This window comes from Leptonychotes weddellii, chromosome 16, assembly GCF_054177405.1.
Source record: "Leptonychotes weddellii isolate Sample4059 chromosome 16, ASM5417740v2, whole genome shotgun sequence".
Lineage (NCBI taxonomy): Eukaryota > Metazoa > Chordata > Mammalia > Carnivora > Phocidae > Leptonychotes > Leptonychotes weddellii.
The window spans coordinates 48,969,981-48,994,007 of NC_138384.1; the positions used below are offsets into that span (position 1 = coordinate 48,969,981).

The window sequence follows — 24,027 nt, forward strand, 5'->3', positions numbered from 1 at the left end:
GGGGGGGTGGGTTAGCCTGGTGATGGGTATTAAAGAGGGCACGTTCTGCATGGAGCACTGTGTGTTATATGCAAATAATGAATCATGGATCACTACATCAAAAACTAAGGATGTAATGTATGGTGATTAACATAACATAATAAAATAAGATTTAAAAAAAAAAGGTAAGGGACGTCTGGGTGGCTCAGTCGGTTAAGCGTCTGCCTTCGGCTCAGGTCATGATCCCAGGGTCCTGGGATCAAGTCCTGCATCAGGCTCCCTGCTCCGCGGGGAGCCTGCTTCTCCCTCTGCCTCAGTCTCTCTCTCTGTCTCTCATGAATAAATAAATAAAATCTTTAATAAAAAATAAAAGGTAAAAAAAAAAAAAAAAGAGTAAAGGGAAAGAATGTTTCCTTAGGGTGGAAGAAGTTGGGTAGGATCCAGAGAATGCTTCAAGGTAAAGGTACTATTTGGTAGACAGGAAGAGGATGACATGAGAAAAATGGGCTCCAACATCACCCAAGTGTGTCCGGTCTCCGGTCTAGCGCCACCTGCAGGGCCTTTACCACTATGTTATAGATGATTGACCTCCATCATGTACTTTTAATAGTATTTCCTTGGTCATCTAGGCCAGGATTTCTCAATGAGGGGTGATCTTTCCCCCACAGGGGAGACTGAGCAATGTCTGCAGACTAGGGAGGCGCTATTGGCATCTGGAGGGTGGAAGCCAGGGACGCTGCTCAGCATCGTACAGTACACAGGACAGCCCACAGCCAAGGATTACCCAGCCCAAGGTGTAAGTAGTGCTGACGTTGAGGAACCCTGGTCTGATGGTAAAGATGGAATCCTATGAACCCAAATAAGACACTCAGGTGCCTGCTTTAAAGCTACAACATTGGTGGAGCACCTGGGTGGCTCAGTTAAGCATCTGCCTTTGGCTCAGGTCATGATCCCAGAGTCTTAGGATGGAGCCCTGAATCAGGCTCCCTGCTCAGCAAGGGGTCTCCCTCTCCCCCTGCCCCTCCCCCCTGCTCATGCTTTCTCTCTCTTCCTCTCTCAAATAAATAAAATCTTTTAAAAACCATTAAAGCTACAACATTAGAGTAAAACTGAGTGAAAGTGAACTGAATATCAGACAGGCATTCATCATTAGAGACAATGCAATAACTGTTGCAAACAATTTATTCATTTCTACATCCAGGGAGAAGGACCTAGAGAGCGAGGGCTTAAAACCAGAGCAGCATTCTTTTTAAGGCACAAATAGGACCCTGAATTACTTGCATAAATCTGACAGCTTTTCCTTTACCTACGGAATAAAGAATATTGCGCCTCAAGATACTTCTTGAAGGACAGGAATGTGGTGAGAAAACAAAACAAAACAAAACAGCAACTTCTGACTTATTTCACTTATGGGCGTAATGTCCTCAATGTCCATCCACTTAAGGCAAATGGCAGGATATCCACAAAGAAAGAAATACTGTAGGATCTCTAAGCATTTTGTGAGAGTGAGTAGAATCACCACCTATGTAAAAAATAGCTATCCTATAAGCCACACGTAACAAAGACTCCTATTATTTGAGTCTAAACCGTCTTAGTTTGCTGAACAAACATCACCTTATGGTTAAAATCAGAATTCCCCTTAGATAGAAAAGACTCTGGGGTGGGAAACATGGTGCACCAGCCCCCCACCTACTATCCAAAAGGTACTGACTGAAACAAAGAATATTTACAATACACCAAGGAGGGGTTAACTGGAATGAACTTCTGTCTCTGAACTTGAGCCTTATCATTAAGCAGAAGAGATTTCTTTTTAAAGATTTTATTTATTCATTTGAGACACAGAGATACAGAGAGAGCGAGCATGAGCAGGGGGAGAAGCAGAGGGAGAGGGAGAAGCAGGTTCCCTGCTGAGCCAGGATCCCGATATGGGGCTCGATCCCAGGACCCTTGGATCATGACCTGAGCTGAAGGCTGACGCTTAACCATCTTAGCCACCCAGGTGCCCTAAGCAGAAGAGATTTTTAAAAACAGAACTTTGTCATTTGTTCCTCACTTTCTTGAACCCTCAGGTGACCGCATATTATTCCCTCCAGATGCAACAGTAGAGATGGGGGCTCCCCACAAAGAGAACAGTGTCAACTCACTCAAGTGTGTTCAGTGCACAATCTGGATCTTTTAGAACCTCACACAGGTGTTTCACTCCATCATCCCGAACATCATTGTTCCCGAGATCCAAATTTTTCATGTTATGATTATGCCTAAGGGCATTAGCAAGCTCCTGACAGCCCTCTGCTGTTAAAGAACAACCTGACAAACTGCAAAATAAACAGAAAGGGAAACACAATAACCCCTGAATCCTTGGGCTTTGCTCTATCTACCCCAGCCCATGTCACAGTCTTCCAAGGAAAAGAGAGATGCCAAAGCCAGACTTCTCATTCTGAGTCCTGGGAAGAGGAGGGTGCTGGTCAGGAGGTCTGAGTACACGATCTACCCAGTAGAAAGGAAGTAGACAGGACAGTGCAGCTCCTTCCCCATGCCATTTATGGGGGGAGCTTGCACCTGGTTTCCTCTGGACTTGACCCCATGCACATTTCCCCTTTGCTGATTTTGTGTTTTCTCCTTTCACTGTAATAAATCGCAGCCACAAATTTGACCCCATGCCAAGTTCTTGAAGTCCTCTGTGAGTCATCAGACCCACAGAGTGGTCTCGGGAACTGCCAACACACATTGTGGCTGGTCCTCAGCAGTCATCCCAGTACCCCCACCTACCCCCCTCCAATAGAACCTGAAGCTCCTGTAGGTGAGCAATCACATCTACACCCAGGACTCCAGCCCCATCTGGAACTCAGGCATTTGCAAGTTAATTCACATGCTCTCTTCCCATCCTCTGAAGGACAGAGAGGCAATGGAACTCACTCCAGGTTCTGTAGGCTGCAGTCCGGATGACTCAGGGCCTTACACAGAAACTTCACTCCCTCATCTCGCAGGTTATTCCTCCTCAGGTTCAGATGTGTCAAACTCTTGTTCTCAAGGAGAGCATCTGACAAGTACCTGCAACTGGGTACACCGAGCTGGCAGAACCAGAGCCTATGGGGCAAGAGCCACAGAGACAGATGCTCAGGAAAGCAGCCCAAACCAAGGCCCCTGGGGACACAAGCCTCAGGCCCTGCCTCTGAGTTCAACCATGGCGTCCCCCTGAACCCCAAACCAGGACATGCTGAGCATCTGTGCTTACTCATCCTTTCCCAGATTTATGCAATGAGCACAGCAAGAACATGCTTGTCATTATTGGTGGCTTCAAAAAAAAAAAAAGCCAAGAAAAGGATGATGATCAGGGCACCTGGATGGCTCAGTCGGGTAAGCCTCCTGCTCTTGATTTCAGCTCATGATTTCAGGGTCCTGGGATTGAGCCCCATGCTGGGCTCCATGCTTGGCAGAGAGTCTGCTTGAGGATGCTCTCTCTCCCTCTCCCTGTGCCCCTCTCCCTTCTCGCTCTCAAATAAATAAGTCTTTAAAAATAAAGGGATGATGATCAAAGCATATCAAGTTTCAGTGGTGCAAGAGAAGTTCTGAAGATCTACAACGTCACGCTTATAGCCAACGATACCGTATTGTGTAGTTTAAGTTCTCTAAGATTTAGAATTTTCTATGTATTTAAATATTCTATGTTAAGTGATGTCACAAAAGAATTTAGTAAAAAAGGGGGAAGAGGAAACTTTGGAAAGTGATGGATATGTATATGGCCTTAATGGTGGGGAAGATCTCATGGGTGTGTACTTCTCCCCTAACTCACCGACTTGTACGGTAAAAATGGGCGACTTCTCATATGTCAGAACTTTAATATGGGAGTTTTTTTTAACTTTAAGTAAAAATAAAAAATAAATAGAAGGGAAAACACTTTAAATGACCTTGAGGCAGCTGGGGATGAACCCAAGGCTTTGAAGCCAGTCAGACATGGAATCAAATGCCATTCAGCCATTTTACTGACTATTGTCAGGCATGTTGCTTTATTCCCTCCAGCCTTCATTTCTTTCTAAGCTGGAGATTATGATGGTCCATCACGGCATTGTTGATGATCCCATGAGCCATGACGTGCAGTGTTTGGAACAGCACTTGGCAAGTGTGCAATACAAGTTGTAGGAGATATAGAATATAGAGAGATTATATAAGCATTAGATATATATAATATTATGTATACTATATATTTTATACATATAATACTTAAGCATTATATAATAGACATGTTATATATACATGATTTATATAATATTGAGTAACATCATGAATTATATAGATTACATATATGATTTATATTATTTTGTATTTTATGTTATATATTCATGTATTTATTAAACACATATAATTATAGATGAATACCCAACTTTTACATCAACATGGATGGAAGTGGAGGAGATTATGCTAAGTGAAATAAGTCAAGCAGAGAAAGACAATTATCATATGGTTTCACTTCCTTGTGGAACATAAGGAATAGCATGGAGGTCATTGGGAGAGGGAAGGGAAAAATGAAGAGGGGGAAATCAGAAGGGGAGATGAACCATGAGAGACTATAGACTCCAAGAAACAGACTGAGGGTTTTGGAGTGGAGGGGGGTGGGGTGATGAGTTGGCCCGGTAGTGGGTATTAAAGGAGGGCATGTACTGCTTGGAGCACTGGGTGTTATACGAAAACAATGAATCGTGGATCACTACATCAAAAACTAATGATGTAGTGTATGGTGACTAACAAAATAAAATTTAAAAAATTATATATTAAAGTATATTGCTACAAGCATAATTTTAACATTATTATACCTATTAATATAATATAACCTGTAACAGTTATATATAATATTAGTTCATATTATGTATTAATTAGCTATTAATATTATGGTTCTTGGAGGCTCAGTGCTGAGTGCTAACCTGTTGGTCTGTAGCTCAGATTCTATGGTCTTTCACCATTTACCCCCTTGGATGGGCCTCAAGACCCTTGGCCTTTTAAACCTTTTATATTTACTTGAACAGTATCCAATTCCAGGAAAACCCATCTCTCCATCTATTCCACACCTGCCCCAGAGCAGCAGATTGTAGCTAAAGTAGAAAACATCTACAAAAATCACACTTGGCACCTACCATTGCCAGTGGACTCCTCCCCACCCAGCAATCCCCTTGAAACCTATAGTCCTACATACATCTGCTCAGGTAACATCTCTATGTGGTTGATTAATAGGCATCTCACGCTCCCATGTCCCAGACCAAACCCCTCACACCCAAACCTCATCCTCCCCTGTCTTCCCCATGTCAGAAAATGGTACCACCTTTCACCCAGCTGCCAAGCCCATCACCTGGAGATGTTTTGGTTCTTTCCTTCCTAAACCACACTAATGCATCAGCAAGTCCTACTGGCTCTACCACCAAGTACACCCTGAAATCCTACCACCTCACTCTGGCCAATCCACGGTCATCCTCTTGCCTCATCTACAGGCACTTGCTTCTGCTATTTTTGCTTCCCTTTAGTCCATCCTTCAAGAGCAGACTGAGTAATCTTTCAGAGTATGTCCCTGTACAAACTCCAGTCCTCAGACAATGTTTCCACCTCCAAAAAAACAGATTCCTTCACTGCTGGGGCATATTCCAGGCATCGTCCTGCCTCTCCAGCTTCATCTTCGTCCGTCATCCCACTCACTCCTGTTACCCCAGCCTTACTAGTTGTCTTGCTGTTCCTACAACGCCCCAAGCTCACTCCAGCCTCGGGGCCTCTGCCCTCCTCTTCCTTCTCTCTGCATGTGGCTTCTTCAGTCAATGTCTGGTGGCTTTAGTGTCCCCTCCTCTGATAGGTTGATGAGAGAAGACCTTACTAGGAAACCAGCCCACCACTCCTGTCTACTCATTCCACTTTGTTTTTCTTCCTAGCTGAACTCCTAGTTTTTGTTTTTTGGTATCACACTCATAAAACTACATCCTCCACACAGGCAGGTGTCTATTTTATCCCTGACCCCAACCTTGGCACCCAGCTCTGTATCTAGAGATAGGAGCTCAGATATTAGTTGACCAGGCCATAATTTCCTGGTATCCTTGTTAAAACTGAATTCCTTGGCACAACCCCCAGAGACTGATTCAACAAATCTGGGGTGCTACTCAGAACCTATGTTTAGAATGGTGCCTACCACATGGAATAACTGCTCAACATGTGTTAGCATTCAATGATATAAATGGGTCCCAAATGAAGGACCCATTGTTTTCCTCCATGCCTACCCCCAAGGAGAGTCACTTCCAGAAATAGAACCAAGAGGAACTTACACCAGTCTCTCTAAGGCACACTCGGGGTGAGTCAGGGAAGCACAGAGGAGCCTCACGCCATCGTCTTGGAGTGGATTAAATCCCAGGCACAGTCGAGTTGTCCTCTGGGTGCTGGTGAGGTACAGGGCCAGATCCTGATAGATGGCCCCTGACAGGTTGCACTTCTCCAGGCTGTAGAAGGTACCAGTGTAGTGTGAGCCCCAGCCATGCCCACTTTCTTTCTCAAACTCCCAGTCCCTTGGGCCACACATCTGGGACCCCAACATCATCAAAAGATTGAACTGGATAAAGAACAAAAGTTTTAAGGAGAAAAAGATGGGTCAGGGTAAGGCTTCTCAATTTCAGCCATCCGGACATTTGGGCTAGATCATTCTTTGTGATGCTGGTGTGTGGGGGGTGGGCAGTGGGGGGTCCCCCAACGCATTGAAGCATATTGATCATACCTGGTTCTCCACCTACTAGATGCCAGTAGCATCCTCCCCTCCCAGTTGTGAGAACCAAGTAAGTGTCCAGACATTGCCAAATGTCCCTTGGAGGACAAGATCACCCCCAGTTTAAAACCACTGGGTTTTCCCTGCTCACTGGAGAGTCTGCCTCTCCCTTTCCACTCCCGCTCCTGCTCCTGCTCGCTCTCTAATAAATAAAATCTTTTTATCTTTTTGACATTTATTTATATATATTTTTATGTTAAGTTAGCTACCATAGAGTACATAATTAGTTTTTGATGTAGTGTTCAATAAATTTTTTTTTTTTTTTTTTTAATATGGGGTGCCTGGGTGGCTCACTCAGTTAAGCATCTGCCTTCAGCTCAGGTCATGATCTCAGGGTCCTGGGATCGAGCCCCGCATTGGGCTCCCTGCTCAGTGGGGAGTCTGCTTCTCCTTCAGCCCCTTCCCACCGCCCCCCCTTGTGTTCCCTCTTTCTAATAAATAAAATCTTTAAGCACTGGGTGTTATACGCAACCAATAAATTATTGAACACTACATCTGAAACTAATGATGTACTGTATGTTGGCTTACTGAATTTAAATTTTAAAATGTTAAACAACTAAAATATTAAAAAATAAAAAACCACTGGGTTTAGGGGAGGCTGGCAGGTGAGTCACCCACAATCAAGGTGAGGGCAAAGCTGGCTGAGATGGAGCCCTAAGGACATAGTGAAAAAGAGTGAAGATAGGGAATGTGTCAGCAGGGTAGGTAACTACAATAGGGGGATCCCCAAGGCTCCCCAGACTGCCACCCCACCCTGCCACTTAACCTTGCAAAGACACTATTTTGACAAGATAGGAAGACTTACGACAGCTCCTTCAGGGAAGACTTTGACATCCCAGAGGGCCCCTGCAGACTTTTTACCTCAATACCCGAGAGATCATTGTCCCCCAGGCTAAGGAAGCTCACAGTCGAGTTCTTGCTGAGCTCCAGAAAGAGATGACAACACATCAGAGGGGTGAGGCCACACGATTCCAACCTACCAAAGGGGCCCCAAGACAGGCAGTTACTCCCGGGAAGAGGGGTCTTCATTTGGAGGCCCCCTTGTTCTACAAATAAAAGCTTATGTCTCCTTCTTCCTCATCATCTCCCCAGGCAGGATGGCCTCCAAGTCAATGCCACTCAGAGAGTGGTCCATGGTCCAGCACCACCTTGGAGCCTGTTAGAAATGCTAGCTATCAGGCCCCCCAGCAGCCCTGCTGGGTCTCAGGGTGTGGGTTCCAGGACCCTGCATTTTAACACGCCCCCTCAGGTGGGTCTGGTGGACATTAAATAATGCAAAGCACTGCATTATACCCAAGCACTTGTTCGCTCTGCTCATCTTTCTCTACATCCTTTTGCTGCCGTGCTGAGTCCTGTCCTCCCAATGCATCACTGAACCCGGGGGTGACCTTGAGGACAGATCTGGAAAAACAGAGACTTACCACAGATAGTGGAGGTTGCAGGCTGAATGCCTTAAGGTTTTAAAGATCATCGTGGACACGGGAACTCCCAGGTTGTTTGAGCTCAAGTTCAGATGGGTCAGCCTGTTGTTACCGTGTAGGACAAGGACAAGCTCCTTCAGAATCCTCACAGGAGTTATTGATTTGCATCTGAGAAAGAGAGGAAGTGAGGAGGCTGGCCTCATGGAAGGAAGTACTTCCTCATCTTGCCTTTCTACCACACACACGCACAAACATACACATGCACACTCATGTACCCCCTCCCTCAAGGATATACATTTATAAGAGGGACCCAAAAATTGAAGCGCAGTTGGATGTATCAAATCAGGAATCAATCCCCTCCCCCACCAAGTCTGCATAAGAGACCCTGGAGCAGCCTACTCTTCTGGGCAGGGGGTGACCCCCCACACAACCCGGAAAGTTCTGATGAGAACACCTCTCCTCTTGTTTTTTCTTAAATCTGTTTCTCCCCACTTTAGGACTAAGTGATAAGACCAAAACAGACGGGAGGGAGGGAGGATGAAAAAGCCATATCCTAATAAAAGATGTTTAAGGCTGCCTCCTGTGGGTTTGATTCAGCTCACAATACATTGAAGTTTGAGGACAATCATTACTGCCAAATCTGCTGTTAACTCACTGAATCAGTGCATACATCTGATATTCAGACCTCAAGGTAGCACTGAATTGCAGAGGGACAGTAGGGCAGAATTAGTTGGCGTGGACTCCAGAGCATCCAACCTAACACCTTCTCCAACTGTAAGAGTCATTGTCTGTCCTCAGTCAGGTAGCTCTTACTGGCTTCTCCTTCAATGGCCACCTCCATTATTCCCTACCTTCAAGCCAGATTTAGCACCCTGTGATCTCTATTTCATCATGTGAGAGGTTTCAGTCCAAAATGAGGCTTCAGCTCCAATGAGTAGGTCTTTATTCAGAAAACTTTTAGATAGGAGAGGCCCTTCTGCTTTCTCTAACAACACAAAGCCTCCTCTTCCACACCCAGGGTCCCTGAACAGATTTCCTCCTGCTTTGGGAGATTTCACTGTCTCATACACTACTCTGGTCATTTAAGTTCATTTCTCCAACACTGTAAGCTCCATGAAGGCAGGAATTATCCATTCTGTTCATGGCTATAACCTCAGAATGGAGAAGAGATGCTCATTAGATATCCACTGAATGAACAAATTCTTTACCACAAACCACCCACCTTTCCTTAAGACTCAAAACTTCACATGGACTCTACATAAACTCTGGGTCTCCTCAAGTGCTTTGTCCCAATCACATCCTACAAGTTTTCTACTCCTTCATATTCAGCTCAAAACAGCAGCTTCACACAAGATGACTCATGACAGAGTACCAGGTCTTTGCCTCAACTCATACAAACATGTTTATTATCCCAAGCACCTGAGCTTACTTTCTGGAAAATAGATACTCACTGCAATAATCAAGAGAAAAATGTTGGATTATTCTCTGATGGACTTATTCAAATTGTGTGTCATACTTACATCAGTTTTCGGAGCTTGCATCTTGGATTTCTCAGCTCGTAACAGAGTTTCTTCATTGAAGAAGTGTTAAGCTTGCTGTTACTCAGGTCCAGCTCACTCACATTCCCATTGCAAAACACGGAGCAAATATCCTGCCACTGATGTATCTTGGAAGGCAGCCTTGTCATTTATGAGAGAGAGAAAGAAGGGTTACTGAAGTGAACCTCAACCGATGCTCACAGTGTGGTCTACAGAAGACAAAAAGAGACCCACTGGAAATGAAGGAATTTGCTAGAGTGCTGGGCAGGAAAATCATGACCCCAAAAGTATAGTTCTTAAAGTCCCAGATGTTTTATTCCAACAATCCTCAGCTAGCCTTTTCAGAGGAAAGCGACCAGCATAAGTGAGGTGAGGTGGCCATTGGTTTAATCCTTACACGTTCAGACTTCAAGTCAAACAGACTTAAGATAAATTCAGAGCTGCATTTCCTATGATTTAATCTCTGTGCTCCAATTGTCTATCTCTAAATGTACTTAATACAACTTACCCTCATAGGATTTTGTGATTTAAAAAAAGGTTTATGCAAATATTTTGAACTTAGGAGGGTTCCATACATACAATGGAATATTACTCAGCCATCAGAAAGGATGAATACCTACCATCTGCATCGACATGGATGGAACTGGAGGGGATGACGCCAAGTGAAATAAGTCAAGCAGAGAAAGACAATTATCATATGGTTTCCCTCCTATGTGGAACATAAGGAATAGTGTGGAAGACCACAGGGGAAGGGAGGGAAACCTGAATGGGAAGAAATCAGAGATGGAGACAAACCACGAGAGATTCTGGACTCCAGGAAACAAAATGAGGGTTACAGAAGGGAGGGGGTGGGGGGATGGGGTAACCAGGTGATGGGTATTGAGGGCGGCACATGTTGTGACGAGCACTGGGTGTTCTATGCAACTAATGAATCATTGAACACTACATCAAAAATAATGATGTACTATATGTTGGCTAACTGAACATAATAAAAAAGTTCTAATTATTATTTCCTTAATGTGGTAGGTTCTCAACATTTACAAGAGTAAAAGAGCATCCAAGTCATGAATTAAACTTTTTATCTCCAATGAAGAAAGTAGAAGAAACACATTAAAGCACCCAAGGATATAAAGTTCTACATGGTGAGCCCAGAATTATAGCATTGGTTAGTTGTTTCTAACCTTAGCGTGTTTGTATTTGTGTGTGTGTACACATGTCCATGCATTCATATGTTTAACATCCAAGTTAATTCTGAGATACAGAATTAAAAACCACTTAGGAAAAGAAACTGTACTGTAGAGAAACAGGGACTGACCTTCACATCAGAAGGTCTGTTATTGCCATTAAGGAAGACATGAAATCTCCTTCAGCCTTAGGGTGATTATGTGTAAGGTGAGGAACGGTGTTGATGGAGTGTTAATCCTTACAATAAATGGTATTATCCTTGGGAAAACATTTAGTAGTAAGGACACTTACTCATGTAACCCAACAGTGAATGCTACCTAAATAAAGTCCCCTATTTAGGCTTTAGGGAATCTAAGACTGGACAAACGTCAGCCAAGATATATTGAACATTTATGACTCTGAGACCCTGAGACCAATCATCTTACTAATATTCCAATCTGGATGAACACAAAGAGATTAGTCTTCTCAAAATTTCTATTTGTACAACCAAAAATTGAACTGGTATTTTTTGTAGGTCTGAGGGTTAAACAAGAAAGGATTTGTGAACACATGGCAGCCCCTGTCTCATGAGAGGAGTTTAGAAAACACCCTTAGGGCCTGAAATAATTAGAACACTGAGATCTCTTTACCTCTTAGGCTGGAAGTCCACAGTGTCAGCAATGGGAGAAGGTCATAGGGTAAAAACCAAAAGTAGTTCAAGTATTTCTGGGATTCTTCTTCCAGGAGACAAAGGGACAAACTCTTCATAACAAACCTCAGGGTATAGTTGACACCATTGGACCCACCCCCACCCCAACTCATGCTCAAAGGAGGGGCACCAGCACTTTGAGCTCTGGAGCTCTGGTTCAATTGATTCAAGCTGAGCTGCTTAGTGGCCACACTGACATAAGCATATTCTGTTTTTATTCAGTTTTCTCATCTACGAATGGCAATAACACTCCACCCTCCATTCAACAATGGGCATCAGTCAGATATAAGTAGAGGTCTTAGCACAATGTTGGGCACATACATCTTCACTATGCAGGGCCTGAGATAGAAGCTCTACCTCGAAGTAGATCAATGGAAGTAGCCAAGGAATCCTATATGACACCTAAAGGAAAATGGCCTCCTGGGTTGGAGCGACCTAGAAGGTTTGGTCAATCATAACCAATGATAACACAACATATCCCCAGTTCTTCATGGAAGAACTTGGGCAGAGCCTGGGAAGAAACCTGGGAGGGAAATGGTTTGCATTACTCACTCCAAAGTTTCCACGTTGAAAGTCAATTCCGTTTGAGGGATGGGAACGGTGATAGAAAGCCTTAGCTTACTTAACTTTCGACAGTGCTTTAGGCAAAATGAAGAAACTTGGAGTTGTAGATTCCCGAAAATATCAAGGTCAGCTTCAAGGAGAGGACTCAAAATCTGCCTTACAAAGTCTTCCTCCTGAGTCTCATATAAGCACTCAAAAAAATGTAGGAATTCAAAACGGTTGGAGAAAATGTCATAACTTCCTAATTCCTCTGCCCATTCTAATAATTCATCCATTATCCTGCGACTCACTTTACAACGCAAAGCAGCTTCCAGTTCTCCTGCTAAGTTTCTTTTTAAAAGACCAAAGAAAAAAAGAGCCATCTGATTCCAATACAAGTTTGTGTCAGCCAAAGCATCATTCAGTAGCACCTTCATCTCTTCATGCTTTGCAGGACTGCCAACGGATCCTTTTGTCCCCCCAAGTGCATAGAATATGGCCCCCAAAAACACCTGGAAACTCTGGTGAGTGAAAGTAACACACTCCTCACAGTCACTGACCTTTCGAAGAACATTCAGCCTGAGGAGAGAGTCAATGAGAGGTGCTTCCAGGCACTTGTGTTCGAGGTCCTCTTTTGCAAATGTGAAATTCCAAAACCACATCCCCTCTGCAGCCAGAGAGCAGAGGGCTCTCCACTGCTCTGACCAGCTCTGGTCTGACAAACTCACCTCTGCTTTGGCAAACAAGCTGGAGAAAAAGTAGACGTACAGACTGGTGGTGGTCTGGGTGCTTAGCTGGAAACAAGGATTTCTTGCCATCTGCCGCTTCAGGCAGGAACACACGATCCAGCACACCATGGGGGCAGAGCAGAAATAAAACAGGTTTTCATTTTTTCTCACCCAACGCAAGATTTTCTTAGCTTTGTTTTGGTCACCAAAGTACCTGATGAAATATTCTTCCCTGTCTCCCTCTGTGAACCCTAAGATTTGTATAAACCATGGATTCAGTAACAACTTTTTAAGATCCTTGGTTCTATACTCCTTGGTTGTGATCAGTAAGGTAGCCATGGGAACCAATTCTTTCCTCAATAAGTACAGCAGGATTCTGTTGACTGGGAGTCGCTGATACCAGTCTGTACATGGTGGGCTGTTGTCCAAGTTGGAGGGCAGGTCCATTTCCTCAAAGCCATCGATGACAAACAGGAGCCTCTCAGGGTAACTCATGAGCTCTTCAATGGGAGGCTGGGAGTCAGGCCAGTCCCAGGAAAGCAAGGCAGCAAATGTGGTATCCTTCATCTCTTTAAGTTTATGGCAACTGATAAAGAAAACATAGGAGAACCTCTGCTGAAAGAGCAAGCCCTCTGTCCAATGCAGCATGGCCTTCATTGCCAGGGTGGTCTTCCCGACCCCTGCTACTCCCTCTAAGACTATCGTCTGTGGCTGGGCTCCAGTCCTGTTCGGATACAGGAGGCTCTTCAGTTCGTCATGTTCCTTCTCAGTCACATTGCGGAGATATATATGGCCTTCAGGCCAAGGCATGTTGTCCCACATCATCAATATTTTAGCCTTCATCTTCGCTCTGTATCTTCTTCTGTGAACTAAAACAGAGAAGTGAGGCAAAACACAACACAACAATGGTCAGAATGAATTTCGGCCTTAGGAATAGTAAGTTTTTATATAAAGCCTTAAACAAGACAGTAAGTTCTACCTTCAAGGGTCTAACTTTTGGAAGGAGCAGCATGGTGGTACAAAGTAGCAAAGGTAGCAGAATAGCTTGAGGATATACAAAAACAAACACAGAGAACACAAGACAGACTGAGAATGCCCTTTGAAGGAGGGGGGGGAAGGGATCTGTGGTGGCTTCTGCAGGAGAGTTAACAGCATAATCACGAGATGCTGCCAGTCCAAGACGTAGAAAGAGAGGCTTTTAGGCAGGGTGAAGAGCTAGTGCAAATGCCCTGAGACAGGAATAAGAACATTCTAGAGCAGAGTGAGCAAAGTGCCTGACAGGGGCACTCAACTATGGGGAAGGGCTTGTCATGAGTATCTTTGTTCTGAAGGCCAAGAGATGATAAGCCACAATCTCCATATTTAAAAGGTCACTGTTGCTTAGAGAGAGGATTATGGTGCAAGAAAGCAAGAAGCCCACTTATTAAGCTGCTTCTGTTGTCTAAGTGAAAGTAGGTAGGGTTGGTCAAACATATCCATTGATAACATAATAGCAACAACAATAGGTCCCTGGTTCTTTGTGGAAATACTTGAGCAGAGCCTGTGAAGAACTAGAGCATAGTATTGAAAATAAGATGAATGGACTTAGGGTATATATTGAAAGTAGAACCAGTAGTATTATTAATGATTTCTAATAATGAGGATGTGGGGAATGCTAAGGAAAATGGAGTTGTACATGCATTCTAGGTTTGTGGCTTAAATATCTTGGTGGATGATTCTTTTTACTACACACACACACACACACACACACACACACACACACACAGTCTCTGGTATAAAGAACAGGAGAGTAGGAATACCAAAGGCCTGCCTTTGCATTTTCTTTAAGATTTAGAACTGATGCTTAGGGCTGCAATGCTTTGTGGACACATCAAATTCTTTGAACCTCGGTTCCCTTTTAAGTTCCAAATAAGCAGGAAAGAATGGAAAAGCATTTTTCTTCTACTCACCAGAAGGGCAAAGTCATTTTCTGGAGGTGGGGCCCTTTCTGTTCAGATTATCACAGGTCTCTGAAGGCTGGCATTCCTCAAATATTCAACCTCGCAGAGCTTTACCCCATCTCCAAACATGGACTGTTCTGGACTGATTAAACCCCAAAACTTGATCACGCAACATTTAAGAAATGGATCTTATGGACCAAAGGTGGGACTCGTGTGGGACCTTCTTCCTCAGAACCAGGTAATCCATCTCCCCCTGCCTTTGTTCTCTACCACACAACAAGAGCTGGAGAACATGTGGATCTACACTCAGGTGGCAGCTATGGCAGGGCTCTCCTCCCCTTCCCCCACCCCAACCAAGTGGAGAAGCAGTCTTGTCATCCAGAAGATATAAAGCAGAACACAAACACAACACATGTCAATTTGAAAGACAAAAACTGCATGAGGGGGAATACTTGCCATCTACGGGACAGACCAAGAGGTCATTCATTTTCTATATGCAATGTGCTCTTACAAGTCAATAAAGAATAGAGCAAGCACCCAAAAGAAGAGGGGGAGAATAAACAGTCATTTTGCAAGAAATAAACAGGCTAAAAGCAATTACAGTTTTCAACTCACTCACAGAACAAATGCAAACCAAGTATCAAATCAGGGCAGTATTTTTATCAAGCTGGCAATTTTTTTTTAAAGAACCTGTTGATAAAAGGACAGTAAAACAAACACCTGAAATATCATGAGAGACATAACTTTATACAGTCTTTTAGAAGATCAATTTCGCTGCATCAAAGTTTAGTTTCTGTATGTGCTTTGATCTGGGAGTTCTAGTTTAGGCACATCTTCTGCAGAAATACTTGCAGATGGACACAATAGGTCATGGATGTTTATCAAATACTGTTTAATATGCACACACTCAGAAGCCTAAATTTCTACCAACAGGACAGGGTAAGCTACAGGCCATGACATATGCATTCAATGGTATATTAAGTAGCTATTAAAATGTGAAGCTGATAGGTTTGTATAAAGATGTGATCAAGGTATCAAATGACAAGCATTATAAACTGATATATAATCTAATTCATGAAGAAAAGCTGGAAGAACACACACCAATTTTTTAAGCTTGCTACCTTTGTAGAATTAATTGACTATATAGGAGAAACTTTAAAATATTAAGCACATTGTACCATTTATATTTGCTTGTATAATCACTTTACTCTAACCAAGAAACAGGTAGCTCTGGGAACCAAAAAGTGCTCCAAAAGTTGGAAAAAAAAAAAATTCGAAAGGTATTACATTTAAAAAGAAGACATTGAGTTAAAAGTTTCGATATTACAGGGGCGCCTGGGTGGCTCAGTCGGTTGGGCGACTGCCTTCGGCTCAGGTCATGATCCTGGAGTCCCGGGATCGAGTCCCGCATCGGGCTCCCTGCTTGGCAGGGAGTCTGCTTCTCCCTCTCCCACTCCCCGTTTGTGTTCCCTCTCTCGCTGTGTCTTTCTCTGTCAAATAAATAAATAAAATCTTTAAAAAAAAAAAGTTTCGATATTACAAATATTATTGATGAAATAGGCTTCGTGGAAGGTATGATAGGAAGTTGAAGTAATCTTTCAAACGGTTTTAACAAAAACAGATGGTAGCATGGGATTAAAAAGTTATGATTGGGGGAATGGGTAAAATGGATGAAGGAGGGATAGAGGCTTCCAGTTACGGAATGAATGAGTCACAGGAATAAAAGGCACAGCACAGGGAATATAGTCAATGATATTGTAGTAGCGATGTAATGGGCGGATGGCAATGACACGGTGAGCACAGCATAATGTATAAACTTGTTGAATCTCTAAGTTGTATATCTGAAACTAACGTACATTGTCAACTATACACAATAAAAAAAGTCAATTTTGTGAAAGAAAAAGTTATGATCTAATGTTAGTCCCAGGAAACACAACACCTAATTAGAGTTGTAGAAAAAGAACAGCGAAGGAATGATTAATGCCAAAAAGATAACAAGGCTATTTGAGAGCTGAAGAGCACTTTTTACATTTAAATGTCCTGCTTAGTATCCAACCTAATCAAGAGGGTAAGGACCACAAACCTAGATACCCTGTGACATTTCAGAACACAGGGATGGAGGACCCCACAAGTTTTCATAGTGTAAAAGATAGGTCATGGGTCGTATACAATGCAAAAAAAAAAAAAATCACAAGTTATCAAGATTTATCAACACTGGGGACTAGAGGACATTGGAACACCAGAAACATTGAGGGAGAAGGACTTTCAAGCTGGACAATTACACCCAAGCCATTCACCAATGGTGCACTAGAGAAATTATCGGGCAAGCTCTCAAATTGCCTCATATTGACTTTCCTAAGTTACCATAAAATGGGTCCCCTGTAACAGCAGTGAGAAAGACAGACGGACATAGAAGTTAGGGCAAAGTGGGGGCGGGGGGGGACAACATTTGAGAGTAGAAAATAGAATTCGAGATTAAATCAAGTCCCAGGATGAGAAATACATGGCAACTGATACAGACTAGGGAAGGATGTTCAGCTTCAGGAAACGGTCTAGAAATAGTGATGAGGGAGCTGAGGGATGTCTTGTTACATCCGATTACATTATACTTCCCGAAGAATTTGGAGATAATTGCATGGAAAGTTTAAAAAGCAATTATTAACTCAAACAAAAACAGGCAATGATTCCCCCAAAAAGGCATATATAGTGGGCTGAACAGTGCCCCCCCAAAAAATATGTTGGCGTCCTAATCCCCAGAACCTTGTGTAGCAAATATAAGGACCTTGAAGAGAAGAACTTATCCTGTATTGCCCTAGATGCAGTCAAATGTATTCTCACAAGAGACAGAATTCTGACACAATAGGAGGCGGCCGTGTGACCAGAGGTAGAAATTGGAGGGATGCAGCCACAGATCCAGGAATGCCACCCGAAGCCAGATAAACAAGGATGAGGCTCCCCGCAAACCCCAGGAGGAAGCATGACCCTGCCGACACCTTAATTTTGGACTAATCCAGAACTGTGAGGGAGTAAACATGTTATTTAAGCCACTCAGTTTGTGGAAATTTATTATGGCAGCCCTAGAAAAGAAATATAGCATGAATCCCTGATGTATCATGTGGCTCAGCATTGATTTATATCCATGACACTGAAAATTGATTGTTCCACAAAAATAATTGGAGATACTTAACTACCATGATAACTGATTGAAAAACCAAGAGGTTACAGTATATGTTAATCCTTTTTGAGCAAGAATGGCATATAGTTGCTTCTGTAGAACTCAAGGGTTGAGCAATGGATTGAGGTTTTTCATTATAAGTTTTAGGTTTCCATGATATTTTCTGGATTATACACCAGTACATATATTTGAGAAAACCAACTCTGTTCCATAGCTGCATGTATTACTTTGTCAACATGAAAATCTCCAACAGTCAACTGGTACCAAAAAAAAAAAAAGTTACCTATTAATGCAACAAATTACAAAGTCCGGAAACAGACACTGGTATCTAAGAGCAGAGAGTGGAGTCAGAGAAATTATCCAGTTTATAGTAACTTATTATTCAATAAGCAGCAATGCAAGAACAGGCTGGGAATGGTATAATTTCCCACATGCTATCAATTGAAGAAAATTTCAGGGGTGGTGGCAATTATAGACCCAATAAAATGGATGCCCCATCAAGCAATTTGTCACATTTTTCCACCACAAAGTAGCCTACAAACCTTGTTCTTCTTCTTCTGGCATCTCTGCTTCTTCTTGGTTTGGATCTTGGGGTACCCATGCTTGTGCCATCTCTGAAACAAACAGTGATGGTGGGATATTGAGATACCCAGGCTGAAAATGGCCAATGATGGATGCTCTCCACAGAGCTAAGTATTGCTCTGACAGGCTTGAGACTGAAGAGACAAAGGAATCACATCCTCCAGCTCCATCAACTCAAGTACTTTGGACCCAGCCATGCCCTGTCAGGAATGCTCTCTCCCCATACCCATGTGGCTCACAACCTCACCTCTGAGTCTTTGCTCAAATTTTAGCTCAGTGGTGCCGGGCAGTCCTGATCAGTATTTCACTTGATCACCAGGCACACATTCAAGACTCTCCCCATTCAACTTTCTCTTTCCATTGCATTTGTCACCTCCTAACACACTATGTAGTGTATGTATTTCTTAGGTTCAGTACCTCTCTTCCCCCCCCACCCCACTGAAGGAGAGACACAAATGGCTAGCCTCTGTTTGCTTACTTATCCCAAGTATGCAGAACACCACCCAGCACATAGAAACCACTCTACGATCTCTGGATACCAGAATACCATAGGAATAAAAGCACCAAGAATTGGGTTCTAACTCCAGCCTCCCTCTATATATTTCACAAAACCACTCTGAATGCCCCATTCCTCATGAGCTAAAGGGCCCCTTCCATGTCTAACTCACACAGCAATAACTCCTATTCCACTGCCCGGTGCTTAGCTGCTATAAGCCAATGCCCCGTAAGGGATAATAGCTCTAACAGAGACATGGCTCTAATGTTTATAATTCCATTGGTTGTCAAGGCTTGCAGGACTTGATCTGGGTAGCCAGCTGGGTCCTGGGCTTCCTCCTCATGCCCCATGTTCCTTTGAAGAGCTACTACCCATCAGTCTCCACTATGGTGAGCTTGGCCAATATAATCCCAATTCTGTGGAGCCCCACAGAGCCTACCTGTAGGGTCTGTCCAGGCTTAGGCCAGCTCACTTAGGATCAGGGAACCTGAATGGGAAATCTTATGTGCATAGTGCAGTAAGCTAAGATCATCCCTCATCGATAGCTCCATTTCACAACATGACACATTGCATTCCTCTGTTGCACATAAACCCAATGATGGGATACCTCCAGATTATAGCCTTGCTGCCACAATCTATATCTAGATACATTAAATTGAAGGCTCTAGATCTAGCTGGGGCCACTTATCAAAAGTCAACACAACAGCCTAGAATTTAAGTCCCATTTTCCTAAAAAAAAAAAAAAAAAAAAAAAAAATCCCAATTCAGACTTCCCTTTGTCTGCCTAGGAAAGCCTGTTGAATCAGATTCACCTACCCAAAATCTGTGGACATCATCTTGGGTAGGGTGGAAAGTATGTGCCATAAGATGACAAAGACATTCCCAGTTCTGATACTGTCCATCTGGCATTGTCTCAAACTAGCACCTGGAATCCAGAAAAAACTACCCCAAAGATAAATGAATGTGTGAGAACTTTCTCTGAGCTCAGCATCTTCTAAGCATTTCCTTCTAGAAACTCAGAGGTAGGTACAGCTGGCCAGATTTTCAAGAAGAGAGAACAGGGGCCCAGGGGTAAGTCATTTGCCCAGGGTTACAGTTGGTTAGGTGGGCCAACCTTTGAATCCAGGCACTCTGACACCAAACCTGAGCTCCTAAACCCAGGGCCCCCAAAAGATGGCACACATGGGCCCGCAAACACACATGCATTCACATACTCACAACACAGCATCATTCAAGCACAGAGACTCTTGTTATGCCATATTTCCTAGAAGATGGAGCCAAGGGGGAAGTAGAAGCTATCCTGATCCCCTGGACTTTTATATCATCACTCACATTGCCGGGGAGATGATGTGGTCTAGGGCTTTTTCCTGCTCGCAAGGTATCCTCCATATGCCACACCCCCTCAGAAGGCCAAGTGGGAATCAAATAAGGACCAGGAAGAATGGGCTCCTTCAATGTGCCAGGTCTGGCTCTACAGCCTTCATATGGGACCAGTGGCCAGAAAGGACGTTCTTCCTTTAATGGCATTCTCCTCTGTGCAAATGCCTCCCTCTGGGATCGTCAGTCTAAAACAGGATTTAAGGATTCTAGGTTCCATTCTCTAACTCTCTGCTCAACACCTGCCTATTCTACACAAGAGTAAATGAGGGATTTCAAATGAAGGGGGAAGATGGGAGGAGAGGGGACGGAGAAAGGATGGCAGGTAGACAGGGAAATCTAGTTCCCACCCCATCCTCCTGCTCACCAGAAGATACACAGAGCCTGAATTTCCATAGACTCAGTCTCCAATGTGGGAGGTATCATGTTGCCAGCTCCCATCCCCACTGCTTAGAACTCATGCCCTCATCTGGGGCAAGAGAAGCAGTATACAGTCCAGCACAGAGCCCCTGGGCACCCACTACCTGGGTTCAAGTCACCAGCTCTGTGACCTTGGGCAACTCACTTGAGCTCTGGGCCCCCATTTCCTTGTCTACAAAAGTGGGACAACAGGACCTCCTTCTTATGACTACATACAAACACAGGAGGCATCAGGATCAATGCCTGGCTCAACAGGTACCAGTAAAAGTTAGGATGATTTTGTACTGGTCTCAGAGACAACTGGTTCTGCCATAAAGGGGTATATGCACTCTCAGGCTCACTGCAGAGAGAAAACTGGATAAATACCACACGGGTCTTTATTTTATAGGAAAATGGAATCCGTGATACATTCAGAAAAATGATAGCAACAAAAACAGTAGCACAGCCCCACACCTGCTAACTGGTTATGAAGCACATCACTACCACTAAAGACCACACGATACAGCAGTGCACCAGGCACACCAGCACAAACAGCATGCACGGAACCACAACAACAAAAGCGCCTGACGTTTACTGGAGGGTGTGGCAAGTGATACAGCTTGTGAGATTTTGTGACGCGGAAAGAGCGATCTAAAATCAGACAGTAAGTTTTGGGTGGGTGTGGCTCGTGCTAGGGTAGCTGATAGATATTTGAGGTGTGTGTATGCGCATGTACATTTTGTATATTCCTTCACGGCTTGGCTCAGCTGGGGGCAGTTTTTTGTTTTGTTTTGTTGGCATTTACTTAGTGTTTCCCTTGTAGGAAAAAGAATCCTGTGTAAGCAAACATGAAATTCCTGTTATACTCAAATCACTCCCTAATACTACAGCTGCATTGGAAGAAATCTATTTTTTTTTTTAATTTAAATTCCATTAGCCAACTTAAAGTACATCATTAGTTTCAGATGTACTACTCATTAAGTCATCAGTTGTGTGTAACACCCAGCGCTCATCACATCATGTGCCCTGCTTAATTCTCATCACCCAGTTACCCCATCCTCCCACCCACCTCCCCTCCAGGAGGAAGTCTGTATTTTCAAAAGAAGGTTTGCACCACAACTGAGTGTACCTCCCATTTTCCTCCTTTTTGCTTTGAGTCACCATTTCCTCCCAGGCTAGTTAGACTTTATACCTTTAGCTGAAACTCTCATAGCCCAGCAGGGAGATTTTTTTTAAGGGTAGCTAGCATTTTGGCATGACCGCATAAAAATCCAGCAACCATCTCCTTGCTCCCCTGCGCACCAGGCAGATGCCCCTCTGTCCCCCCACCCCCGTCCGTCCGTCCATCCAACCACCCCTCCTGCGGACCCACTCACCATTCAACGTTGCTCTAACTTCCACACACAATGAAGTCAGATTCATGTTCTCAAAGATGCTGAGGATCACTTCCCATATCTGCCTTTCTGAAAAGTATTCACCCAACAGACCTAACAGATTAATGGGATTACTGGCTTTCAAATTTGCCCAGGGGATCTTCTGGAAGTTCCCAAGCAGCAGCTCTGGGGACTGGAGGCACAGCTTGAATTCCTCCAGCTGAGACTGATCCAGGTCAATCAGGTAAGACAGCAGCTTATTACAGGAACCATTGTCAAAAGAGACGTTCACGGAGGAGCTCATCTTGCCCAACACACAAGATTTCTAGCTCCGCCCAGGAACTGCTACATCCACAGAACCTGTAGGGAATAGAGTTGAAACCATGAGCCAGGATTTCTCCTCCTCCAAAAAAATCTACACAGTTGTTCTACTTTCTCCCAGTAGCACTTCCTGCGACCTGTGTCTGCACACTTCTCTCTCTCTCTACGGTGCAAGAATGTAAACTCCCTTGGGTGCCTGTTCTGGGCTGCACCACCAGGACCTAGAGCAGCACTGGTACACGAAGAGGAAATAGCAATACCGAACACTTACTCTATACTATGATTGGTCACCTCATTGCATTCTCTAAGACAGCAGTGACACACAGGTGTGTCAATTATCTCGATTGTATAAAAGTGACAATGAAATGACATCTTTAAATTGTTATAAAGAAAAAAATGGCGGGGGGGAGATGGCAGAGGAGTAGGGGACCAACCAGCGACGGAATTGAGCTGGATATCTACCAGACCTCTCTGAGCATCCACGAAATCAGCCTGAGATGTAAGAAGATAGATCTGGATCTCTACAAACAAAATACCACAAGCGGTTGGTTTCGAGGTACAATTCAGGGAGTCGTGATTCTGCGGGCAGATATCGGAAGATAAATGGAAGGGGGAGGGAGCCTGGCCATAGGGATCCTACACCGCAGAGGAGTGATAGCCTCCCACCTGGGGACTGGGCACAGACTCGCAGACCAGTAGAGACAGGGAAAGGACTTTAGGACAGCCCCGCGGACGGAAACCCAGAGTGGGGCCTCGCGTGTGAACTGGGGGCGGCTGGCAGTTCTAGAAGCACAAAGGGCCGAGACATGCCCCAACCTGGAGGCGAGAACTGGGGGCGCTGCGGAGGGGTGCACGACCCAGGACGCTGCAGTTTATAGCAGCACGGACAGAAATGGAGACAGTGTGGCCTGGAGAGCTCACTGAAGAACAAACTGAGATCTCTCTGCTCTGAGGCAGAGGGTTGGAAACGGTCTCTTCTGCTCTCTCAGAAGAGAGGGGGAAAGCCAGAAAGCCACAAGGGAAAGCCACCAGAGAACAAAAGCTCCCCCCCCACAAAAAAATGTTCCCATTCCCTGCCACAGGGGGCAGGGCAACTCTGCCCAAACAGGGTTGCCTGAGTAACAGCGCGGCAGGCCCCTCCCCCAGAAGACAGGCTGGGAAAACAAGAGGCCAGCAACCCTAAGGTCCCTAGAAAACAGGTGCATCTTGCTTGGGTTCTGGTCAATAGTTTGGACTCTATACATTCCCTCAACCACCCATCAACAGAATGACTAGGAGGAGGAACCACCAAAATAGAAAAGACTCAGATTATGACTTATGCTGCAGATTTACAAATGGATGCAGATATAACCAAGATGTCGGAGATGGAACTCAGGCTAGCAATTGTGAAGACAATAGCTAGAATGGAGAAATCAACTAATGGCAACATAGAGTCTCTAAGGGCAGAAATGAAAGCTGAATTGGCAGAACTTAAAAATGCTATCAATGAGATCCA

General features: G+C 44.1%; 1 protein-coding gene across 1 annotated transcript in view; it reads right to left on the minus strand.

Annotated features, from left to right (window-relative positions):
* The window catches only part of LOC102730705 (NACHT, LRR and PYD domains-containing protein 13), a 25,855-nt gene extending 2,540 nt beyond the window's left edge, over positions 1 to 23,315 (minus strand). Inside the window, exons 1-8 of the mRNA XM_081807937.1 lie at positions 22,215 to 23,315; positions 18,527 to 18,598; positions 12,151 to 13,744; positions 9,708 to 9,866; positions 8,188 to 8,355; positions 6,276 to 6,446; positions 2,896 to 3,066; positions 2,124 to 2,294 (exon numbers count right to left, since the gene is read on the minus strand). Coding sequence (XP_081664063.1) covers positions 2,124 to 2,294; positions 2,896 to 3,066; positions 6,276 to 6,446; positions 8,188 to 8,355; positions 9,708 to 9,866; positions 12,151 to 13,744; positions 18,527 to 18,598; positions 22,215 to 22,515 — 2,807 coding nt within the window. The 5' untranslated portion in view covers positions 22,516 to 23,315. The remainder of the gene's footprint in view (positions 1 to 2,123; positions 2,295 to 2,895; positions 3,067 to 6,275; positions 6,447 to 8,187; positions 8,356 to 9,707; positions 9,867 to 12,150; positions 13,745 to 18,526; positions 18,599 to 22,214) is intronic.
* Positions 23,316 to 24,027: the final 712 nt, after the last annotated feature.